At 49.1% G+C, this 25,274-nt stretch overlaps 1 protein-coding gene across 1 annotated transcript; it reads right to left on the bottom strand.

The window, feature by feature from the left end:
• Nucleotides 1-7,469: 7,469 nt before the first annotated feature.
• PPP1R3F (protein phosphatase 1, regulatory subunit 3F) lies at nucleotides 7,470-22,118 on the bottom strand. The gene is made up of 4 exons (XM_004690135.2): nucleotides 21,100-22,118; nucleotides 12,270-12,331; nucleotides 11,960-12,042; nucleotides 7,470-9,419 (listed from the first exon to the last, which is right to left on the bottom strand). Exons 1-4 carry the CDS (start codon nucleotides 22,098-22,100, stop codon nucleotides 8,118-8,120), a joined length of 2,448 nt encoding a protein of 815 aa, XP_004690192.1. The 5' UTR covers nucleotides 22,101-22,118; the 3' UTR covers nucleotides 7,470-8,117.
• Nucleotides 22,119-25,274: the final 3,156 nt, after the last annotated feature.

The following is a 25,274-nucleotide window of genomic DNA, read 5'->3' as shown; positions in this document are numbered from 1 at the left end:
AGGTCTGCCACGCCATGTGGTCTCCTCCGGGGCAGGCGGGGATCGAACTCATGTGGAAGTGGCTTTAGCTTCTCAGTGCTGTGCTTTAACCCGCTGCGCCACCAGGGAGGGCCTAACATGGATTTTTAATAATTACTATAGAGCTACAGTAATCAAGACAGAGTAATATTAACAAAGGGATAGACACACTTCTGTCAATACTACTTCTGGTCATATTTGTGTGCCCGATTCAATGGGAAAAGGATGGTCTTTTCAACAAATGGTATCCAAACAATCAGACACCTAGGATATTTAAATTAACAAAGGGGAACTTCTGTTCACACACACAAAAAAAAAACATACACAAGTGTTTATGGCAGTTTGGTTCATAATCACCCAAAACTGGAAATAACCCAAATGTCCTTCATGAGCTGAATGAACTGTTCTACATCCATGCAATGGAATATTACTTAAAAATAACAAGAATAAACCACTGAAACACTTACCAACTTGGAGGGAACACATGAAATTATGCTGAGCGAAGATACAGTCTCAAAAGATTACCGGCTGTATTATTACTTTGATATGACATTCTAAAGAAGTATATTGGTAAAGTGTCGCAGGGCCTTGGGATTTGGGGGAGGGTGTAAATATGTAAGGGCAGCATGAGGGAATTCTGTAGGGTGATGAAATAGTATCTTGAATTTGGTGGTAGTTCTGTGAATCTGTGCATGTGTTAAAGCTCACAGGACCCCCCCACTCTTAATTTTACTATATGATAATTTTTTAACTGCCAATCAAGCAAATGAGGATACTTTTTATTCTGTAAATCATTTTTTTAAAGATTTATTATTTTATGCATACAGAACTGGCGTACAGGCCAGAGGTGCAGGGGCCGTGAGAGGATTCACCAGAGACAGAGTGGGGAGCAGAACAGGCAGATCGATGAAGCACATTGCTGAGGGGAGCAGCAGGCAGGTCTGGAGAGGTCTGCCAAGCCATGTGGATCACCTCCAGAGCGGGCGGGGATCGAACTCAATCTGAAGTGGTTTTAGCTTCAGTGCTGTGCTTTAACCCACTGCACCACCAGAGCAGGCCCTATTCTGTAAACATTTTTTAAAGATTTATTTATTTATTTATGCATACAAGAACTGGGATATGGGCCAGCAGTGTGGGGAGTGAGAGGATTCACCAGAGACAGAGCAGGGAGCAGAACAGGCAGATCCACTGAAATACACTGCTGAGGGGAGCAGCGGGTGAGACAGGAGAGGTCTGCTGTGCCATGTGGGTCAGCTCCCTGGCCAGGGATCAAACTCATGTTGCAGTGGCCATGGAGAGTTTCACAGTTCTGTGCTTTAACTGGTTGCACCATCTGGGAAGGCCCATTCTGTAAAACATTTAAACACAGGAGTATCTATGCCTAAACACTAGTTTTGTTTGCTTTTAATTTCTATAAAGTGATTCCTATGTGTGCCCTAATTTGTATCTGACTTCATTCCTCCTCATGGCTGTGCATGGTGCTAATATAACACTATTTATACCTTTCCTGTTGACGTATAATTGTGTTGTTTCCAGTTTTTTGCTATTACTAACAGTGCTAGCATGTGAACTTTCCCATAACACATATGTGCAAGCATGTTCAAAGCAGGGTTGGGGTGCAAACAAAGAGAGAAGGAAGCACAATGGACTGTGGTAGACTACGGGTGATCTGACGGAGGGTGCCCTATGGTGGCGATACCTAATGGGGAGAATCCTAATGTGACCACACAAAAGAATAAATTATTACTTTAAGAAAAATTTGCCAATTTAAGAAATGCTTTTCCATTTTTGTTGAGCTATATTTGACCCACAACACTATGTAAATGTAAGGCATAATGCAATGACTTGCTTTACACATCTATTGTGACATGATCACCACAATAAGGCCACTACTTCATATAGTTACTTTTCTGTGGTGAGAAGTTTCAGTACACAAATACTGTTAACTGTTGATATATTTTTTAAAAAATTGTTCACCATAGCTAGTATAGGTGGCAAAGAAGTTAACCAGCATCGACTAGAGAATGCCTGAGTAAACTCTGGCTGTGGTAACTGCTGACACATCATCAAGCTGCTGCAGTTTGGATGAGCTGCGCTCTGCTGCCCCAGCTGCTGTGGCTCCAAGCCCTGCAGGTGGGTCTGGTAACCAGTGAGGCAGTGACTTCACTCAGCTCCCTTGGGCTCCCTGGGGCAGAGATGAGGAAAAACAGGAAGGACCCAGTGACACGGGAGGCTGGCCACCCAGAGCACGACAGACGACCTGACCTGGTCCCCGGCCCTGGTCTCTTTCAGGGCCCCCAGTGGGCTGCTCCCCCACCTCCAGGGCGGAGGCCCCTGAAGAGCCCAAGTCAGTCCTCCCCCCAGCTGTCAACTGCTTGTCCTCCTCCAGGGTCTGCTTTCTCATGGGCTCAGGACCCTGCAATCATGAGCATTCCTGAGTGGGGAGTGTGACTGTCCCTAAGTGCAGGGAGGAGACTGGGGCCCAGGGAGGGCAGGAACAGGGTGGGCGGATGCCCCACAGGGCTGTGGCCAGGGGCTGGGTGGGCAGTTCCTCACCCCACAGTCTGACATCCCCTTAAGCCATACTGAGCTTGTCTGCTGCCTCCTCCTCTGAGGGGCTCCCCCAGACTAGCAGCCCAGGTGCATGTGGGCCCTGGGGCAGGAGAATGGGGGACTGGGTGCAGGCAGAGCTGGCAGCTGACCAGGATTTAAGTAGGAATGGGAGGGCATTTCCCGAATCCCCAGGCTCTATTTAGGTTGCTCCTATGCCTTTGGGATCCAGGCTGTGCCTTTGAGACAGGTCAAGCTATTGTCCGACCTGCCCTGGGATCTAGGCCACAGAGCCTTTGTACAAAACTGCCTAAAATGCAAATTTTTCAAGGAGAAAAAGACAGTAAAGTCATGCAACTTCCCTTTAACCATGGAAATGAGCTTCTGATAGGAAGGACATCTGTAGAAGCCCTAATCTAAACTAAGACAGGGTTCTCCGAGAGGAAGGGGCAGAGCTGACCCTGGACTGACCACAGCCCTCCACACACAGAGATGGAGACTCTGCGATGCCAAGGCCTGGGGCTCATGCATCAGCAGGCCCATGACTGTCCCCACCCTGATGACAAAGGAACAAATGGAGGCACAGAGCACTGGAGTAACTTCCCATCATGTGACATAACATGGCAGCCATTTAGGCTTGGACAGTGACACTCCAGAGCCCCTCCTCTGGACCACCCTGTACACAGACTACTGTGAGTAGAGGTATTCTATATTCCATTCTTACAGCTCTTTGGCTTTTACCTTTCACATTTAGGTTTTGAATCTACCTAGATTTTTGGGTTGAGAGAGAGTCCACTTTTTTTTTTTTCCAATATGGATAACCAATTATTCCATTCATTGAAAATCCAACAATTCCCCCTTGATCTCATACCTCCTTGGTCACCTATTGTGTCTACATATGAGCATTTGTTTCTGAGACTGCTGTTTTTTCATTGGCTATTTTGTCTACACTTGCAGCAATGTCTAATTGTTGTAGCCTACAGGGGTATGGGTGTCTTGACTGTTTGGCACTTCCATATAAATTTAAGAATTAACATGATATACACACAAACACACATCTATTGAAATCAAGGGTGGATTTTCATTGAGCCCACAAAACATTTAAGAGGGAACTGACAGGTTTATGTCATTGATTCTTCCATTCAGAGAACATGTATATCTACTTAATCTTTTAATATATCTGTTAATAAGGTTATATTTTCTTCCCAAAAGCTCTTGCCCTATTTCACTAATTTCTAAGCAGTTCACAAGTGGAATCTTTTTTTTTTTTTTTTAAGATTTATTTACTATGGCCCTCCCTTGTGGCGCAGTGGGTTAAAGCATAGCACTGAGAAGCTTAAGCCACTTCCGCATGAGTTCGATCCCCGCCTGCCCCGGAGGTGACTACATGGTGTGGCAGAGCTCTCCTGACCCGCCCACTGCTCCCCTCGGCAGTGTACTTCGTTGATCTGCCTGTTCTGCTCCCTGCTCTGTCTCTGGTGAATCCTCTCACCGTCCGCATCTCTGGCCTGTACCCCAGTTCTACATGAATAAATAAGATATGGGCCAGCAGTGTGGGGAGGGAGAGGATTCACCAGAGACAGAGTCGGGGGCAGAACAGGCTGACTGACGAAGTACACTGCTGAGGGGAGCAGCAGGCAGGTCAGGAGAGGTGTGCCACACCATGTGGATCACCTCCGGGATGGGGATCGAACTCATGCTGAAGTGGCTTTAACTTCTTAGTGCAGTGCTTTAACCCGCTGTGCCACCAGGGAGGGCCCCACAAGTGGAATCTTTATTAAAATATTCTCTCGTTTGTTGTTAACATATAAAAAGCAATTGACTTTTAAATACAGATTGTGGGGCCCTCCCTGTTGGCACAACAGGTTAAAGTGAAGCACTACAAAGGTAGCCACTTCAGCACAAGTTCAATCACCAGGCAGGAAGGTAATGCACATGGCACAGCAGACTTCCTGTCTCACCTGCTGCTCCCCTCAGCAGTGTACATCAGTCTGTCTGTTCTGTTCCCCACTCTGTCTCCAGTGAAACCTCTCACCACACCCCCACACCTCTGGCCTGAACCCATTCTTGTATGCATAGATTTTTGTATCCAGAAAAAAAAAAATTAAGTTCTTAATAATTCTAGTAACTTATCATGGATTCTTTGGGATTTCCTACATACATGGTGGTATCATCCATAAATTTGACAATTCCATTCACTTTCCACCTTTAATTATTGCATTGCTTTCCCTTACCTTATTGTGCTGGCTAGGAACTCTGGTTCAATGCTAAATAGAAGGGATGAGATCACAGGCATTCTTTGAATATTTCATTAATTTTAAATATGTAATTCACTGTAAATCTTTGCAGATACTATTTATGTTAAGAGGGCTTGCACTGTTACATTATTTTTAAAAAATTTAAAAAGAGGGCTTGCAAAGATTTTAAAACATTAATAGCTGTCAAATTTTATCTAACCAATCCTTTTCATCGGAGATGATAGTGGGTTTTCTCCTTTAACCGCTAGTGGGGTAAAGTGTGCTGACTGAATTCAATGTTAAGCCATATTGCAGAGTTGGAATAAATCAAATTTGGTAGTTAAAAAAAGTTAGATTTATGCGGTACCATGTAAATGAATGTTTGTGTCCCCTAAGAATTCATACGTTGACACCTAATGCCCAATGTGATGGTATTAAGGGGTAGGGTTTGAGGGAGGTTATTAGGGCAGGAGGGTAAAGTCCTCATGAATAGGATTGGTATCCATATAAATGAGAGTCCAGGAAGTTCCTCACCCATTCACTATGTGGGGACACAGTGAGAAGACTGCCATCAATGAAACAGGAACCTTTTCATCACAACAAACCAAACTGCTGGTTCCTTGACTTTGGACTCTCCAGCCTTCAGAATGTCAGAAACGGCGGTTGTTTATTAGTCACTAATCTACATTATTTTGTAATAGCAGCCAAAATGGACTAAAATAGGCAGCTGTGAACTTCAGATAGATGCAACTATTTTGATTGTTCTGTAATACTGTCTTTTCACTCATCATGTTTCAGAATCAAGGTTCTATAAGCCTCATAAAATGAATTAAGAATGCTCTTTTAAACACTGAAATTGGACTCTCCCTGGTGGTGCGGCGGGTTAAAGTGCAGCACTATGAAGCTGTCCACAGCCACTGTAGCACAAGTTTGATCCCCGGCCAGGGTGGTGACCCACATGGCATTGCAGACCACTCCTGACCTGCCTGCTGCTCCCCTCAGTAGTGTATTTCAGTCAGCCTGCCTGTTCTGCTCCCCACTCTGTCTCTGGTGAATCCTCTCAGCCCCACACCTGTGGCCTGTACTTCAGTTTTTGTGTGTGTAAATAAATAATTCTTTAAAAAAATTATAAACACTCAGAAATTGCTTTCACAAAAATAGAATTATTTATTCCCCTAGTGCCTCATAAGCAAAGTCACCACAATCCCAAGTTCCTGTGTGGGAAAACTTTTGGCTACAGCTTCTGATAATGGTTATAGAACTACTCAAGTTACTTTTTTTTTTTTAGATAGTTTTGGCAAGTTATATATGTCTGCAGTAATTGTCCATTTTATCAAAAATTTCAACCTAATTGGCATAAAGTTGCCTTTTTAGATACTGGTCCAATTATCCTATCAACGGAAGACCACCAACCTTTCTGGCCAAAGTCAAAATATCATCACTGAGTGATATGTGAAGTATGGATGTGTTGGGTTGGTTTTCACTAGCTCTTTGCTACTTCCACATGTCTGCAATTCTATCCCTTCTCATTAGACTGCCCTTTCTTCCCCTTTATTACCTGGCTGACTCCTCATTTTATAAAACTCAGTTCAGGCACCATATCCTCCAGAAAGCCTTCCAAACTGGGCCGAGCATCTGAGCCCACAGGAACCATCACAGTTACTGCATAACCACACAGCATGGAAATTTTCTGTATCAGACTTCCCCACTAGACTGTGAGCTCCTTCCTCAGTGTCCCCAGAGCAGAACAGAGGAGACCAGACAATATTTGTAGACCTGAACTAAGCGTGTCACCACTAAATGGCCAGCTAAGTTCTCGAGGCATGCCTGGCAATACTGCCCCTCCCACTCCCTCATTTGCTTGTCGTTATTTATTCAGCATCTATTATATGCCAGGTAGTTCTAGAAGAGTGGCCAGTGGGGAAGGAGGGAAACTAGGTGAGCAGAGTGTCCTAGAAACCAAGTGAAGAGCCATTGAGGTTGAGTTATCAACTGTTTCAGATGCGGCCAATAGATCAAGTAAGGTGAGGTCTGAGACTTGACCATTGATGTAACAATCTATCTTGAGTGACTTTGGCTCTTCTGCTGAAGTGGCTGGGCAAAACATCTGATGGGGGAAAAAAAGCTTTTTCAGAAAAGCTTTGGCATGCTGGAGAACTGAAGAAAGCTTACATAAGCATTTCCTTCAAGAAGTCTGGCTGTAAGGGGAAGTAGACAAATCAGTGGCACTTTAATTTGCTAAGTGGAGCCGACACTTACATGCAGTAAATGTATCTATCCTTTTCCAAACAGTCTGGGCTCTGGGTTTCCTGTTTTGAGTTAGACATGTGTTGTATATGGACAGCAACTCTGGCCTGATTTCTCTCAGTACATTAAGATCTCCGTCCTTCCTCAGATCTCGCCCATCTTGGCAGCAGGCCGTCTCCCTATTGAGTGTCATGGGCATTTTTTTCATTAACCTCAAAACCTTGTGGCTGATGTGCAACCATTATTCCCACATCCAAAAGTGACCACATCCACCACTGTAACCGCATGTGTGTCACCAAACCCTGTGTGGCCACATTCCCTTCTCCCCGACAGAATGTGGGAAAGACCAAAAAGACCTTTCCTCCTCCCCCCCCCCAAAAAAAACCCAGACCATGTGGTTTAGGACAAGGTGAGGGAACAAGAACATTTGAAATAGCAGCAGCAGCAGTCATGACCACATCCCAACCCCTCACTCCCAACGGCCCTCCCACAAAACAACGTGACCACCCTGCCCATTTACCCACCCTGCCCACTCATGCTCAAACAGGAGACACTGCACAGGAGGACACTTTGTTTCTCATAGAGCTCTATTGTGGCATATAATAATAGGTACTCTATATAAATTAAATTAAAAATAAAGCTCCAGCAGGTTGCACAGGTTGGCTGTTAATAAATATATCTCTGGGTAATTGTGCCCCAAGACCAGCTCACGACCACTCTCCCTCATCCAGAGAATTATACAAAAATAAATACAGGCTCGGGGTGGGGGGGAGGACATGCCCAGTTCCATTCTAAAGTTTTCATTCACACCTTCCAACAGTCCCTCCTCCTCTCCACTGGTGTCACTGCAGGGAGCCCTATGCAGACAAGAGCTCGGGGACTTGGACAGGGACAGGAAGGAAGGCTCTCTCCAGTGGAAACATTCTCAGAATCAAAGGACCACGGTCTCTTCACTGTATAGGTCACATATCCCATCTGATCCCTCTGGCGGTGGTTCAAGGCCTTCCCCTCCCGGGGCCCCAGAGAGAGAGGAAAGCCTGTTGTTGCTGATCCCACCAGCAGCCCCTACGAGAACCAGGCCAGGGAGAGGCACAGTGCAAGCACCAGGAGGGACATACCACTGTTCAGAGCCACAGGGACCACCACCAACCCAGCCAAGACCCCCAGAGTCTGGGTCAAAGGTCCCCGGAGCTGGGGAGGTAATATACACACACATTCTGCTGGGGCTCCTGGGGTGGGAGACCTTTTGGGGGACTCAAGGCTTGGGCCTGAACCTTCTTCCTCCTGAGAGCTCGTGTGGGACTTGGCCAGGCTGGAAGGGCAGACTTCAGTGCCTGAGGGGCCAAGGAGGGTGAGATTTTGCCCCTGAGGGGCTGGAGCAGCTAACTCCTGGCCAGACATAGGAACCAAACTGTCTGCCCACTCACTGGTAAACTCCATCTGGGCTTCTGTCCCAGACACTCCCAGGGACCCTGTCACCCCAGCTATCATCCTAGTCATGTGCAAAGAATCAGTATCCTTGTCCATCCCCTTTCCTGAAGCCACAGTAAACTGACCCTCTGTCCCCAAATCCACAGGGCTGTCACATCCCGAACCCTCTGCCCAGGGGAGCCACACATCTCCCATAGTGGCTACCACCGGATGGGCCCCACAGAGTATTTCTGGAGGCGACTCCTTTGGGGTGTCCCCTTCAGGACTGGAGGGTATCACGGAGAGCCCTTCTTCGCCCTCCCCCTCCTCATCAGGGTCCTCTGTGTCCTTGATGAGCTCCACACCACGCCCCAGGCGGGCATAGTGCAGGGTGATCTCCTCAGCCAGGGCGCTGTTCAGGGCCCGCTCGGGGCCAGGCCACTTCAAGATGAGGTCGCGGTCCGTGAGTATGCCCAGGGGCTGGCTGGGGGACAATCCCCCATCTGCAGGGCCCTCCCCACCACCTCCCGCCCCACCTGCAGCCACAGCAGCCCGAAGGCGGCTCAGGTGGGACAGGTAGAGCTGCTCCAGCTCCTGGTCAACGGTGTCCTCGCCAAGAAGCTCCTCCAACCCACTCACGGCCTCCAGACCCCCAGGGGGCTCATCCATAATGGCCCCCACCATAGGGTCCTTTCGGCCCCTTCCATTCTCGCTCAGCACTTCCCACGTGGTCTCCACCTGGTGCTGGCTGGGTTCCAGAAGAGGCCCCGCTGGCCCCTCACTTGCATCGGGCCCTGAGGCCTGGTCCCTGGGGGCGCCTCCCAGGCCACAGAGAGAGGAGGCAGCAGGGATCCTGATGACTGGTGCCTGGGGGACCTCTGTGAAAGCCACCGGTGGACTGCTTCGAGGGCCATCTCCTTCCTCTGGGGTTTTGCCAGTCACTGTAACTTCAGACACCTGGAGCCATGGTGGGAAAGGTGGGGTGGGAAGGGAAAGGGAAAGGAATGAAGGAGGAAGGGGTGGAACAAGTAGAGATTTTGAGAGGTGGTGACAGCCACCCCCACCCCTACAGCCCTTTGTACCAAAACTCCCCAAAGAACATTCCATAATTCTGTAAACTCCAAAGATGGTGTTATTTGTATTACAAATACAAAATGAGATGGTGTAAAAGTGGGCTTCCTGCTAATGAGAAAGCAAGGAATTCAGTGGGCACCAAGACCTGGTAAAGGATTATCAATAAACATTGCTGGCTCACCTTCAAAACATATCCAGAAAAGCCATAGAATTCACATCTTCCCTCTTTTTAAAAAAAGTATTTCCCAGCTCCATCTTTTGACAAAGCCTGGAGACTAGCCTAGCATGCAGCTCGAGATCTCCAACTACCATTCTCCTCTAAAAAGAGCCAGGATTCCTTTAAGAAGCGGCTGTTTCCACTCTTAAGAGGAGTCTGGGACAGGGCCCTCCCTGGTGGTGCAGTGGGTTAATGCACAACACTGGGAGGCGATCTGCAGCCACTGCAGCAAGAGTTCCATCTCGGGGAGCTGACCCACATGGCGTGACAGGCCCCTCCTGACACGCCCGCTGCTCCCCTCAGCAGTGGATTTCACTCCATCTGCCTGTTCTGCTCCCCACTCTACCTCTGGTGAATCCTCTCACCGCCCACACCTCTAGCCTGTACCTCAGTTCTGTATGCATAAATAAATAAATCTTCAAAAAAAAGATGAGTCTGGGACACACTGTCGTAGCAGTATTTGAGGGGCACTCTGAGAATGGCTGGGCAGTGCCCAAAAGGCTCCGGAGACCAGCTAGACAAGCTCCCACTGGCCAGGGAATTGCGCGCATGCATCAAAGTAAGTAAATGAGGGCATCGGGATTGAAACGCATCCAATTCATGTGTTCATAATGATACGACAAAAGTAAACATTCTTTAATTGGTCACCTTTGGAAAAATCCGTTTCTTCTAAAAGCTGGTAAATAAAGTAGAAGGTTAAACTAAACAGATTAAATGAAATTGTGTTAAGTTTAAAAGGAAAAATTAAGTATTTATACAGATTTTTCTATACCAGTTGAAGTGAAAGCTTTTCTTTCAAGAATTTTAGGTAATAAGAAGGACCAAAAAGCAAACAAACAAAAAATAAAGAATAAGAGAAGTATTCAATTGAAAGTAATAGATTAATAAATGTAATAAAATTGATAGCTTCATGAATTTAACTATAGATGACATTAATTAAATAGAATGAATAAATTAATAAAATAGAGTAAAAAACATGTTTCCACCTGGATATAATAAGCCAGATTCAGAATGCAGGAAATTCTACAGGGCAAACAAGGTTTCTTCAACAAACAAATTGCAAGGAAAAGGAGGAAAATTTCAAAAATCTCAAAAAGACCCATTAACCAATTGCAAAGTATTACCCTTGTTTGGACCCTAAAATACTACAAGCAAAGAAAATTTTAACAGTGGCCAAATATTTGATGATACTAAAGAATTAGTGTCACTTTTCTGCAGTGTGATGATGGGATTTTTGCTTGTTGTTGCTGCTATTTGGGGTTTTTGTTTGTTTTTTAGAATTCTGAGGTTCAAACTAAAGTATTAAAGAATGGGATAATGTCTGGATTTATCCCAAAAACTAGGGAGTGAAGGGGAAGAGGTGGGGAGACAGAAAAAGTGGAGCTGGACATGTGTTGCAATTTGTTCCAATTGGGTGATAGGTGTAAGTGGCTTCATTAAACCGGTCTCTTTACTTTTATGTTTAAATTGTTTGTTCTAAAAAGTCAGCACACACACACACCTCAGAATCTCTCTGCCAGCTCGAAGAACGGCCCCTGCTCACCAGGACCCCTACAGTCGCCTCCAGCTCACTGTGCCCCACCCAGCCACAGCCTGTTCCCCTCACAGCAGTCAGAGGGAGCCCACCAAATCCTACAAAAGTGCCGCTATGCTCTCAACCATCTGGTCACTCCTGTCACTCAGGGTGACATCCAGAGTCCTCCCCATAGCCCTCTGCAGTCTGTCTCTGCCACCTCCTCTCCCACCTCACCCCTGCAGCTCCCCAGCACTGCTCTTCACACACCCTTGTCACAGCCCGCCTCCTCTTTCTCTCCTCCTCCTCTTCTCCCCCCAAGTCTTTCTTCCCTTAATTTTTTTCCTGAATACTTATCACCACTGTAAATACCATGTATTTTAACTATTATTTTGTTTTATGATGTCTCCACTAAAATGTAAGCCCTCCAAAGACAACATTTTGGTCACTACAGTATTCCCTGCATCCATAAGTGCCAGGCACAGAGCAAACACTCAGTACTAATATTTCCCAAGCCCCAAGTGAATGGAATTTCTCAAGCCCCAGGTGAAAACCTGTTTTCTACTCCTCCCCCAATGAGGCTCTAATTTGGGGACCTCTCTCTGACCTCAGGTGAACGCAGAACAAGTCCATGACCAGCACCACCCAGCCTCCCAGCAAGCTGTCCATCCAGATTTGCTAGGGCCCACTTACCTGAAGTGTCATCTGGGGCCATGGACGAAGAGGAGTGGGGGCCACCAGGGGACCAACTGACTCCTGGACATCAGGACGCTCCGCTGGAGAGAGAGAAGGGCAGTGCTGGGGCAGGGCAGTGCACAAGTATGCCTGCCTTGATTAAGGAAATCTGCTTCTCACTTAAGTCAATTGACAGTTTGGCTTCTGATGCTTCTGTGACACTCTAAGGCAGAGGGTGTCTCTTAATTTGTATGGAAAGAAAAGGGAGAGGAAGAAAGAAATGGTAAATATTAGCACAAACTCCTACCCGCTGCAGTCAGCTGCTTACCCACAATAGTGGTATTATCATCCGGGCTCCTCATTTTCATCTTCAGCTCTTCCTCATTAGGCCTGTGGGAAAGAAGAGAGAACAGATGGATCTGTGGACATAATTTCACAGCTGCCTTTGTCCACTCCCAGGAAGAAGCACTATACACTGTAAACATCTGAAATGGCTGTTTACCACGCATAGCAATGGGCTCATGTAAGCTGTGTGACCATTCCTTTCCTACCGAGCATCTCGGTCATTCCCCTGTGTGTTCTCACAGGACAGATTTCAGCAGACAACACTGGGCAAGCTAAATGATCATTTAGCTTGGATCATTTCTTTGGGGCATATCCCTGGCTGTGGAGAAAACTATCTTTTCTAAAGACTTAAGTGAGGACCATGGAACACAAGAAGCCACAAAGGAAGGAGGGAGCGACAGGAGAAAGGGAAGGTGGGAGCAGAAAAAGGAAGTAACCCGGGGTCACAGAACCACCCTCCCGCTCATCCCTCAACCAGCCTGGCAGGCCAGTTAGCCTCCCTAAGCCTCCTCCTCCTCACCTTAAAACAGAGCACAGGGTACTGGGCAATGCACACAAGATCAGATAAGAGAAATAAAAACACCACACCAGACACCAGTGCCTGGCAGAGAGCAGAAGCTGAACCAACTGTAGGCATTCATGGAGTTTGTTCCTCCTTCCTTCGTCAGGCAAGTCAGACCCCAAGGTTTGAGTGGCACAAGCCAAGTGTATTTTAGCCAGAACCTGTTAGGGGTGGGGTCATGGGCAGCAGCAAGAAACTTCTGCTCTCTTCCTCACAAATGAGCAGCAAATGTTTACAGATTAAGGCGAGTGAGGACAGCATTAACTGAAACAAGTTCAGAGACCTGAGAGCAGCTGAGGCAATTGTTCAAACCTTATGCTTCCTAAGAGGTAACCTGATGATGTTGACATTTTTGGAAGTGGTAGCAACTTCTCAAAAACACATAACTTCCTTCATGAGCTGACCTGCATATAATACTTACTATGGTGCTAGACACCACTGTAAGTAGACCCTAGATATTAACTCAATCCTCACGACATCCCTGTGAGATAGGTACTCTGAAGTAGGCAGCTATTCTATCTTCCAAATGATGACAAGGTCAAGCAACTAGCTCAAGGTCAAGTAGTAAAGACTGAAACTGGGTCTTTGAGTTCCTAAGTCTGTGCTCCTAACCAACAAACTTCAGCTTCTTGGACAAGGAAGTCAGGGCTCTTTCCCCAACCCATTCTCCAGTGCGCTCCAAGAGGACACAGAGGAAGGCATTAATGACACACCGAGATCACCACCATTCCCCTCCTGCACTCAGACTTGTCTCTATACCTCCCTTTGGCCCACACACCTATTCCCAGCTTCCCTATTTTTGTGGAACGCTGGCTACAAGACCACCAGATACAGAACTGCTTTCTCTAGCATGCTCAGGGAGGACACTTGAACCACCCACATGGAACCAGAGCCTGGGAGCTCTGGAAGGGACATCTATCTGTCTTGTTCCATGGACAAGAGTCCACCTCTCCCACCAAAGATGTGTAAATCTGAATACTACAGGGCCTGGCGACAGTGACTCAGGGAGCCCAGCCACTGATTCCTGTACATCATGGAAAAGAAAGGGGGATACAGAGTAAGCCAGCTTGGTCCTGCACCAAGTGCCCTCAGAGGGGTCTAAAATCCAGGTCTTCAGATTTATGACCCAAGGTGACTTGTGTGAACTTCTTTTGCTGCTGCAGTCTTTCTTCAAAGAAAGTCCCTTCCAAGGATCTCCTGAAGCAAGCCTCTTCAAGAAGAAACAAAGACAGAAAGGCAGTCCTCCGCTGGGAGCATGCCTAGGCAAGCCTTTCCCTACCATCTGGCCAGAGCCAACCACAACCAGGCTTCTAGAAGCCACTCCAGAGTCCTAGATGGACACAAGAAGGGAGGTGGGGGGACAGGAAACTCAGAACAAAGTCAAGTAGCAGGAAAAGAATTCCACGGTTAAGGGAAGAAGAAAACAAATACAAAATAAATTCCTCAGCCCCCAGAGTGTCTTTTCTGCAGCCAAGGAGGGGGACCATCCAAACAGCAGGACAAGCAATTGAGCCAATCCCAAGATCAACAAGGTCAACAGAGACACTCAAAGGTCACTCTTCCTACCTCCCAAATCAGAGGTGGAAGCCAGAGGACCAGCATTTATTAGCCCCTCCGTGGGCCCTTTAAATTAATTCACCAATCATTTGAAAACCTTCCTATCTTTCCCTCAGAGAGCAACGCCATTCCCTTTTGACAAGTGTGGAAACTGAGGCTCAAGGAACTGTGTCTCTACACCCACTAACCGCACACCACACTGAGAACATCCAACAGGGCTCCATTTTAAAGACTGTTTGAAACCGAGGGCTTCAGAAAGAAAAGAAAAAAAAAAACTAAACATCCTTGAAGTGTCTTTTACGGTAAACACTCGGGACAGCTATGACTTGAACAAAAAGGCAGCTGGTGAGAGAAATGGAACACAAATGCATATTGACTGTGATCAATAACAGAGAAGAGGGGTTCTTAGAAAAATGGGGAGAGAGATTCAGAACAAAACTGTACCACAGTATGCTTGCACACTTTCGAGAAGGAAACCTGTTCTTTTGGTACCAGCCCCACAAATGCCACATGGTCTCAAGGGCAGTGGGCACTAGTACACAGACCTGGGGGTATTTCGGGCACACACCCTCTGGGGCAAGCTGGTATGACTTAAAAGGGGCCAGGCTGGCCGACATGCCAGCCTCCTGGGTGTGAAACATTCCTCCTGCCACCGGGAAGCTCCATGGCCACTGACCTCAGGTAGCACCCAGGGGAACCAGGGCATGAGATTTTCAGAAAGAGGTGCCAACTGGCCCCAGCCTGGGCCAGCAGGGACAGAAAAAGGTGACTCGGCACAGAGAGAGAGGACTGACAACCTCCGTGAGGAGCAAAGCACTTTCAGAGCAGCCACGTTCCTGCCATCGCCACCACTGCCACGCCTCCCACCTCCCCTTCTTGGTGAACACCCCAATGCTTATGTTTTCGAAGAACTTGGCCAGCCCAAAGTGGGTCACACACCAAAACCCAAAGGGAAACTCAGCAGAGCCTGGCTCCCGTGCAGTCAGCCCAAAGGCAACGCTGACTCTCTGGGGCTCAGGGGGTTTCAGAAAGCTGCTGGGTACTTGGAATCCCAGTTACCCTCAGCCATCTGCTCTCTGAGGACTGTCTGAAGGTGGCTATAAGAGCCAAGTTCTGCAGGGCACTGCTCTGCGCACCCCTGGAATACACCGTGTCCAGTGTCTACGGCAACTCTGGGCTTCTAGACCAGCCAGCAGGCGCAGAGAGAGCAGTCTACTGTGCCTGAACCTTCCGTCACAGCATGACCTCAGCCGTTGGGTGCATTTCACATGGTAGACCCAGCACACCCATGCTGGTGTCAACATACATGACTCAGAGCAGCTGCTCTGGGCACAACACTTGCCCTTGCGACATGTCATGATGCACTCTCTTTCCTATATGGCCCCATTCTTGGAAAATGCTTGTTGGAATCCAGTAAACTGATTTCACATCTCAATCAAGAGCCATGACATGTACTTTTGAGTAATCCCAGCTCTGCCACCTACCAGCTGTGTGACCTTAGCAAGTTACTAAACCCTCTCTATGCCTCAATTTCCTCATCTGTGAAAAGGGTAGAACAGTAGTAATAATTAATTCTACCATGGAGGGGAGGGTTTGAGAAAATACTTGAAAATTGCTTGGATCGTGCTTAATGGTAATCTCCTCCAAATTCCCACTGAGGGAAGTTGAGGCTCCAAAAAAGGAAAACAGCTTGCTCCACACTGCCCAGCAGCCTGGCATAGCAGATAAAAACTAGGGCACTACAGCAGGACCTCCCCACCCCAACTAGTTCAGTTCTCAGCTCTGCCACTTGCAATGTGTGGCCTACGGCCCACATCCTTATCCACACAGCCCTGCCAGTTTTCTAGGAACAGAAGAGGATCACTTTCACACAAAATCCTCTCTCCAGACAACTAAGAGGGCTCCCGTTTCAACTTTGATTGTTCTGGTTTCCCCTAAGCCTGCCAGCTCTGGGTAGCAAGTGGGGTCCCCATCCATTCAGGTATAGGTGAGAAGAAAAACCTCTATGGTCTTACTGCGCAAGCAGCTCAGTGACAATACCCTGGAGACACAACAGTGAGCAAACCCAACTAGGAAGTTTACGATTTAGTGCAGAGGAATACATTAAAAAAAAAAAATACTCACACTCATTCTTTCAACAAACATTTATTAAGCGCCTGATACGGCCAGTCACCATGGCAGGCCCTGTGGGAACACAGCAGTGAACACAAGTAGGCCAAGTCCCTAGCCCTCACGGAGCTTACAGTCTAGCAGGGCAGAGAGGGTCATCCAATCCTCTCCTGAAGGTCCAACAGGAAAGTCTGACTGAGGTCAGTGACTTCAGAAAAGTAAAGAAGACCCTAGAACCAAGTCCTTGGTCAAGCTACAGGCAGATGCCTGGAAGGAAGACAAGCAGAGAGGGGTAGAGGAGCATGAGGTGGCTCAAAAGACGGGAGGGGAAGCAATGCAGTTGATCTTGAACCGGGGAGACACCGAGTTTGGATATGAGGCTGCAGGAAGGAGCGAGGAGGAAAAGAAGGGCCGGTGGGTTAAGAGGAAAAGCAGCAGAACATGGTCCCGAGGCTGGGCAAAAAAGTTAAGCAGAGTACTCAAGCCTTTGAGAAGAAAACCATAAAACCACCAATGTAGTCTTGGAGGGTTGAAGCCAATGGAGGTGACGCTTTAGAGGGGTCAATCATGAGATGGAGGATGATGAGGGGCGGGCCACAAACAGTAGGCACAGAAGGAGGGGTCAAAGCACAGACTGTTAAGATGGTAGAGATGCTAGCACGTAGAGATGCTAGCACATATAGCGGCCAAAGAGAGGATCGGGTGAGGATGACAGTGAAAAGTTGTCAGGAGAGGAAGGGTAACTGATTGTCAGGTGCTGGAGCAGGTCGGGGGGACAGGCCTGGAGGAGGCCCCTCTCCTCCCCTGTAACACAAGGGAGGGAAATCAGTCTGTAGGCTTGGGGCTATACCAGGTGTGGGCTATACCATTTTTATAGCCTCTATTTGGTTTTTTAAAGCAGGAAGTCTGAAGGTAAAGAACATTTGAATGAATATCATCAGGAAGCAACAAGAGTGGATCAGGAAAAAAAACACCACTGGGCAAGCACTTCCAGGCAGGGTGGGAAATGATCCCGAATTTGTGGTGATGTTCATCTGCTCTGCCGGGTGATGTTCTCTAACAGGGTGGCCTCTAACAACCAGTGCTATGAGAAAAGCCAGCCCTAAGGAGGCTGGAATGGATGGGCAGACATCCCCAAGGAAGCAGTCTCAGAACTGAAGGATCAAAACAAAGAGACTGCACAAGGCACAGAACTCACATTCTTGGTCATGCAACAGAAACAGCATGGGCAGAGGCCCTGCAGCACTAAGGCGCTAGGCACCTCGGAAAGACCACAGTGACAAGAGCTTTGAAGACAGAAGATTGCCTAAGCAAGTGAGACTAGCAGTCGAGGCTGCCAGACTGAGGGACAGGCGGGGGTGCTTGAAGGTCCTAGCCAGGCTTCCTCGAGCTTTATTTTTAGGAACAATAGGATACCTCCTGAGGTATTAACCCAAGGCAAATCAGGAGGGCTCCTCCCCCAAACCAGCCCTGGGACTTTGGACTCTGAGAACCTCTATTTGCTCACTCAGGAAAGATGGATAAAACCTATTCACGGGAAATGGAAAAGTCAGATGAGCTTTTGCCTGAAAACACTCATGTAAGTGCCCAGCAAAGGGCAGAGTCTCTGCAAGGTCTCATACAAGCCTCTGTACCTGCCCCTCCCACCCAGTTCTACCACAACCCTTTGCCATCTTAGCTCTAGTCTGCCTCTTTTTCCCTGTTGGAGACCAGTACTGTGCCCAGCACATAGTAGGCTCTCAATAAATGCTTGCTGTGGATCACCTGAAAATCTAAGCATTATCAAAAGCCTGTTTCAGCAATACCAGGAATTCATCTCTTCCAGTCTCTGAGCTGTATTCAGATGGCTACCAACTTCTCACATGCCCCCACCTAATGTGGCTGCACCCAGCACACAGTGGGCCTGCAGCCAACACTTCCGGATCAGGAGCCCTCTGCAATGGGTCCCCCCAGATTCAAGCTGGCAGCCCCTGACCTCCTCTACTGTTTCCCAAGAGGTGGCTGTTCTTCAACAGCACTCCAAGGCACCAGCAGCACACAGGTTTTAAAACAATAATAAGCTGAAATGTACTCGCCAAGAAAGCTACCGACCTACAAAGAAATATCTTATCGCTGATCTTGCAATGAGCACCAACCTCCCCTTTGCAAGAGCTGAGATCAGGAGATAAAGAAGCTATCAAAAAGCCATCTGCCCACTTAAAATAATATCACAAGTCATGTTAGGAACCACAGACCCGGGGCCAGATACCAAAACAATTGTCTGAACGGGCTGCTTCAATTTCTCCTTAAAACCACCCATGTATTTTAAAAGAAAAACACCCTCTCCACCCACCTTGGCCCTGTTCCTTTCCTTTCACACTCTTTAAAATGACCAAACCTTATTACCCAAACTGTCACATCTTACAGAAAGGGCTCCCACGAAAACCGGCTGGGATGACAACTTGGGAAAAGTGACAGACATGAAGGTGATTATGGCACGGGAACCATTTGATCTGGGTGATGGCTACACATGAGCATAGATATGTGTAAATCCACTGAGCCTTACACTTCGGATCAATATACATTATGCCAGTGTACCTTAATAAAGAAAAAAAAATGGTACCAGGAAAGCACGACATGCTGGGAGCATCAGGAGCAAAAGGCGGGATCTGCCCTGAATCCTGTCAGGTCTTCAAGAACAGTACTGGAAAAAATGGCCTTGGCATCCACACCCTGGTCCTGTCACTCACTACCTGAGCCTCAATGAACTTGAGCAAGTTAGCTCACCTCTCTGTGCTACCTGTTCCCACCTCTATGAAATAGGCGTGATCAGAGCATCTATAACACACAGCATGCACAGGCCTTGGAGCAGATCAATTTGAAACCCTTAACACAGAGATCAGTAAACGTTGGTCACTGTTGCCGTTCAGTGACAACCATGCTTCAGTTACCTTGCTCAGGTTTGCCATGTCCAATTCCACCACACAAAGTAACTGTCATTCCCCTTTATTAGATGAGAAAACCAAGGTTCACGGGTGAAGAAACTGAGACAAGGTACACAGCCGGTGACAGGCAGAGGAGTTGGAAAGGGGAATCCAAGGAACTTGTGTGCTTCCGTGAACAGGAATGCTAATACCTGGCCAGGCTGCGTTTGGAGTGCTTTTTACTCATCTGCTGTGAAGTTGGGCTGAAATTATCTGTCTCACAGATGAGGGTATTGATGCAAAGTGCAGTTAAATGAGTTGGCCAAGGTCACAAGCCAATGACAGCAGGGCTGGGCTTGAACCCAGGCCCTCTCTTAGGATCCACAGGCTTAATTTAACTCTGTAAGGAAAGCCATACTACCTCCCCCTTTAGACTAAGTCTCAGGTTATTATGGGGCTCCCAAGTCAGTGAGTGGGTGCTTGTGTGCTTGCTCACTTAACCCAGACACCTCTACCCACCAGCCTCAAGCACTCACAGCCTGAGGCCTGGTGAGAACCACAAACATTTTGTTGCAGGCAGAGGATTACCATCAAGCATATACAAAGTCCAAAAAGCACTTTCCCATTCCCATTCCTCCCAGGAACAGGGAAATGTATACATTTCCCACACATGCACAGAAAATCTATTCGCCCCAGGCTAGACTTAGATGGCCCCCAAAAGAACCAGGCCTAGCTGCTACACTTGAATAACTCACAGCTTGATGGAAAACACCTAGGAGACTCTTACATGGCGATATGGCAAAAACCAAGCTTCATATCCAGGCCCAACAGGTTCTGCCCTGCCAGAACCACTGCTTCCCTGGAGAGTACGGGCTCAGACCCTCACCTCCACAGGCCTCAGACTAGATTAGAGCATAACAAGAGAGAGTGCACAGGTTTCGAGGTCAGACTTGGCCAAACTGCAAAAGCCAGGCACCATCACTTCCTCAACCAGTTTCTCCCTCTGGAACCCTATTTCCCTGCTCTGTCAAAGCGGGATCCGATTCTCTGCCCTTGAATGGCAAGGCCCTTGGTCCGCGCTACCATATCACTGCAGTTTTCTCCATTCCAGCACACTGTCCATTATTCACACCAAGCTCATTCCCAGCTCAGGACCTTTGCACTTGCTGTTCCCTCTTCCTAGAACACCCTAGCACCCATGTGTGCATAACTTTTCTCGTCATCATTCAGGACTCAACTGAAATGGCAACGCCTCAGAAAAGTCCCCCTTTTCTACAAACTCTCCTCCCCACACCCCACCATGTCTGTGCACAATTTTATCATCCAGGACTCACCCCCTCAAAAGCCCTCCCATACTATCACCTTACTCTATGGTACTTTCCCCTCAAAAACTAACCTTATCACTATTTGCCTGCAATTATTTTTACAAACTGTCTCCCAAAGGAGCCTGTATGATCCTTGAGGGAAGGGAAAATGTCTGTCTTGTTGGGGGCTTTACAGTGGAATTCAATAAACGAATGAATGAAACCCCAGTCATTAAAACAGAACTAGTACATGTAACTGACTGCATGTGCCCTCCTCCCAGTCCTGGAGCACAGGCCTGAGGGGTTCCGGGTCGGGATGCTTGTCCTCTAGCCTAGACACAGCCCAGTGTTGGCGGAGGTGGCGCTGGCACACATTACCTGCGCCTCACCGGCTTCATGCAGCTCTTCAGCTGCCTGGCCTCAGCCTCCACCGGACCCTGGCACTCAGGCTGTGGCTCCAGCTGCGGCAGCTGCTGCTGCTGGGGCAGCCCTTCGGCATCAGTGGGTGTGGGAGCGGGTGCAATCCGGAGCAGGACTGTGTAGTTTCGGCCGTGGTTGTTGGCCCAGAAAGTGCCCTCGGGGGTCTCATAGCGCACCACGAAGTCCAGGCGCGCCCCATCGCCCGCGCCCTCAGCAAAGGGCAGCTGGAAGGCGAAGCGGTCGGTGTGGCCGCCGTCGTCGGGCGAGGAGGCGGGCGCCTGGCCAGGGCCCAGGCCAAGGCCCGGATCCAGGATGGGATCTCCTGTTCCTGGTCCTCCCGCTCCTGCCCCCGGCGGGCTGCGCGGGACGTAGCGCGCTGGGTGGTCGCAGAAGGAAGCCCAGCCGTCGTGTGAGGCCCGCACGTGCACCGCCTTCTCGAAGGAGCGGTTCAGCACGCGAACCAACCCGCGCAGTACCGGCGGGCGCCCCCCTGGCACCCAAACCCCGGCACCCCCGGGAACCGCTCCAGGAGGCGGCAGCAGTGCCTCCAGCTCCACCATGACGCGCCCCAAGCGCTCCAGACGGCCCAGCGCGGGCGGCAGCGAAAATGTGGGCACCAGGTAAAACCCCCCTCCGGCGGGCACGGGGCATAGCGGCGAGGGCTCGGAGCAAGCTTCCTCTTCCTCCTCCCCTTCATCCCCATCCTCGCCATCGTCGTCCTCCTCAGCCCCTCCGCCGTCGCCATCTTGCCCGGCCGCCGCCGCCATCTTGCCCGCCCCGGGCCCGCCCCATGGCCGGTAGCGGCGCAGCTGCGCCAGCGGCAGCCCCAGGGCCTCGTCGGCGAAGAGTACCCTCCGCGGAGCCACCGCTGCCTCAACCGAGGTGCGGGGCTCGCCCGTGGCCGGCGAGGGGGGCGCGGGATGCCGCAGCGGGGGCTCCACAGGGGCCGTGCGCGCCATATCGGCGGCGGCGGCGGCACCGACGGCACCGGCGGCGGGGCCCGGCGGGGGCAGGGCTTGAAGGGGCGGGCAGCCAATGGGATGGCCAGCGCGGGGGGAGTACGGCTCACGGGGGGCGTAGGCGGCGAGATGAAGACAGGTAGACCAGAGAGCCAATGAGGAGCTACGCACGGGTGACGTAACGGTGAATGGAGTGCTGGAGAAGCACGCAGCCAATGGGGATGCCAGAGAGTGGGCGGTGTGGGAGGCGGAACTATCGGGAAAATCAATGGGGAAGCCGGAATGGGGGTGGTGCAGGGCCCAGGATGAAAAGAGAAGTAGGACAGCAAATGAGCAAATGTGAGCTGGAACTATGTGTGGGCTTTGGGGAAAACGGAACGGCTACGGGCAATGGGAACACCAGGGAGCAAACGAAGGGGCCCGAAATGTAGACTTGTGGGTCGCGTAGGTGGTGGGACGGAAGCGAACGACATCTAACAGCCAATGGGGAGCCACGCACGGGTGATGTAGAGGCGGGATAATGATGTAGCGAGCCAATGGGGAGTCTTATGAGTGTGCCAAAGGGCAGTGCTAGAGCGTAACTAGCCAATAGGAGGTTAGGAGGAGACCGAGAGGCGGTTTCGGAGGCGGGACTCGAGGGCCAGAGCCAAATGAGGGTGAAGGTAGCAACGAGGAAGAGATGGTGGGTAGCCAATGGGAGAGCCAGAGTGAAGGCAGTTACGCCCCCAAAGGGCAGCTAGAATGGGATGAACCAATGCTGAGTCTAGAAAACGTAGCAGGAGGGACACGGAGGCGGGACAAAAAAGGAGAAGAGCCAAAGGGGCGCTTTGTAGGTGGTGTGAAGGAAGAGGTGAGTAGCCAATAAGGACCCCGGAGAGAGGGTGGTGCGTAGGTAGTCTGAGCTGTAGGGCGAACGAACACCAAAGCTATAGAATGCATAAAACTAGAAGAAAGTTCTCGTGGGTCAATGTGCCTTCTCTCTATCCCTCCGTGACTCCCACTGGCCTAGATCTGTGAATGCCCAGAACCGCTAAAGACTGACTGCACCCCAGTGTGGGATGTAAGAAAGCAAAACGGGCTCTTCTGGCAGTATTGGGTCCCCCTGCCCACCTGTGAGCCTTTGCTTAAGCGGTGCTACTAACCAAGAATGAACCTAATTGTCATAATCAGCATTCTCCAGAACTTGGCAGTTTTTGAATGAATGGTCAAATAAGAAATTGAGCTTTGGGGGAGGATTGGCGTTTTCTAACTTTAGCTCAGCAGAACAGGCTGGCCGTGCACCATCAGGAATTGGTTGGGCATGTTAATAGACACTGGCTAATGCAATCACAAGTCCGAACCCTAGCTTTTTTGCCTCACGCTTTCCATATACCCTACGGTGGTCTCACCTCCATTCTCTGTGCTCTCATCTCTGCTCCTGCTGTTCTCTCTCCCAAGAGTGCTGCTCCTGCGTTCCCATCTAGTGAACTTGCACTATCCCGTTGAGGTCTCACCTGTGGGAATAGAATTATAGCTTATGTTCACCGAGCCTGTCTACTAATAGTTTCCCCCTTTCATACTGGATTTACTGAAAACCTATTTACTGTGTGAGAGGTTCTGACTCCTAGGTAGAGTCAGACTCCCAGCAGCCCTAGGAGGGAGATGGTTCCTCTAAAATGAGTGCCCCCTCTTCAGATATCAGTGTCCAGAATGGAGTCCTGGGTCAGGAAGGAGAATGTTCAGCTGTGAGTAACAGAAAACTCGTGAAATAATGGGGTCGTTAAAATAGAACTTATTTTTTTTTCTCACATAAAGGTTCAAGCTGATAAGTAGTTCAGGGACTCCTTGCCCAGTTAGGTTATATCTGTGTCCTTTCTGGCTCCGAGATTCATTGTTCCACTCTCCATTCAAATTATTTCCCAAATCTGCCCTTTCTTCGCCCACTCCATTGCCAGCACAGTCATCAGCCAGCTGGCCTGCAGCAGTAACCGCCCCCCTCACTGGTCGGCTTCCACCCTCACACCTGTCACCCTTTCTACACTCAGCCATGAGGAGTCCTGTTAAACCCTAACACCGTTCACATCTTTCTTCTGCTTACAACCCTCCGTGGCCACCTCCTCACTCAGGATAAAAACCAAAGTCATTAACCTAGCCTACAACATTCTACATGGTCTCCCTCACCTTCTACCTGCCTCTCATATCTCTGTAACAACGCCAGTCTCCTTGGTAGAGCTTAGCAGATCAGGCACACTTCTACCTCAAGTCCTTTGCACTGGCTCTTCCCTCTGGAATGATCCAGGTCTCTATCTACATGGCTCCCTCCCTCACCACTCTCAAGTCTTGTTAAACAGCCCTCTCTGGGGGAACTTTCACTGACCTCTGCTTATTCCTACATACTGTCCCCCAGAAGATGTCCATGTGAGAAGGTAAGTCCAGTATACAGAGAAGAGGTAGGGATCTCTGCCCCTTCTCTGTCCACTGTGAACCCCCAACCCTCACTCTGCAAGGGTCTTGGCTCTTAGTAGCAGCATTGTCACCTCTCCCATACCCCAAACACCACCTGAGTGGCCTCCTGGAACTCCCGAGGTCACCACCCAGAGTTTTCTTCCTACTTCTCTGGCCACTCATTTCATGGATGAAGTGACAGTAAAGGAGAGACATCCTAGGCAGGGTATACGGAGGATATAGCCCATGCCTCTGATCCTGAAAGACAAAGCCAGCCCCTCCCTCAGAAGTGGGCAAGGAACGAGGCCTCAGCTTTACAAACTGACCTGGTTTCTAGTCACTTGAGAGGTGTGGGAAAAGTTCAGACCCAAGTCCACAGGGAGTAAGGGGTCATTCATCCTGGAGACATCCCTAACACCAGCTCCCCACAACTCCTTCTTGAGAAGCACACGCCTCACACCATCCCTTGCTCCCAGCTATATGCTACATTAGTGACACCCCTGCTGTACACAGGGTTCCTGCAGACCTCCAAGTTGAGGGCCTTCCTTAACTTGGCACCTCCCCTGGCTGCCCGCCATACGTAGGCCATCTTTGGGTCTCAGATGTGTCCCACCCTCAGAAGCCTCAACCAGTGAAAGTTTTGTTTTCAACTAATGGTGGGGAGGGTTGGGTTTTCTTTAATTGTTGGCTGATTTTTTTAAGGTCTTTTTTTTTTTTTCTATTCACCCTTCTTTCTTCTTTATTTCTTGT

The sequence above is a fragment of the Condylura cristata genome, unplaced genomic scaffold, assembly GCF_000260355.1.
Source record: "Condylura cristata isolate star-nosed mole 26May11 unplaced genomic scaffold, ConCri1.0 scaffold00027, whole genome shotgun sequence".
Lineage (NCBI taxonomy): Eukaryota > Metazoa > Chordata > Mammalia > Eulipotyphla > Talpidae > Condylura > Condylura cristata.
Note: the sequence above shows the minus strand (reverse complement) of the source record. Positions and strands in the feature narration are given on the sequence as shown.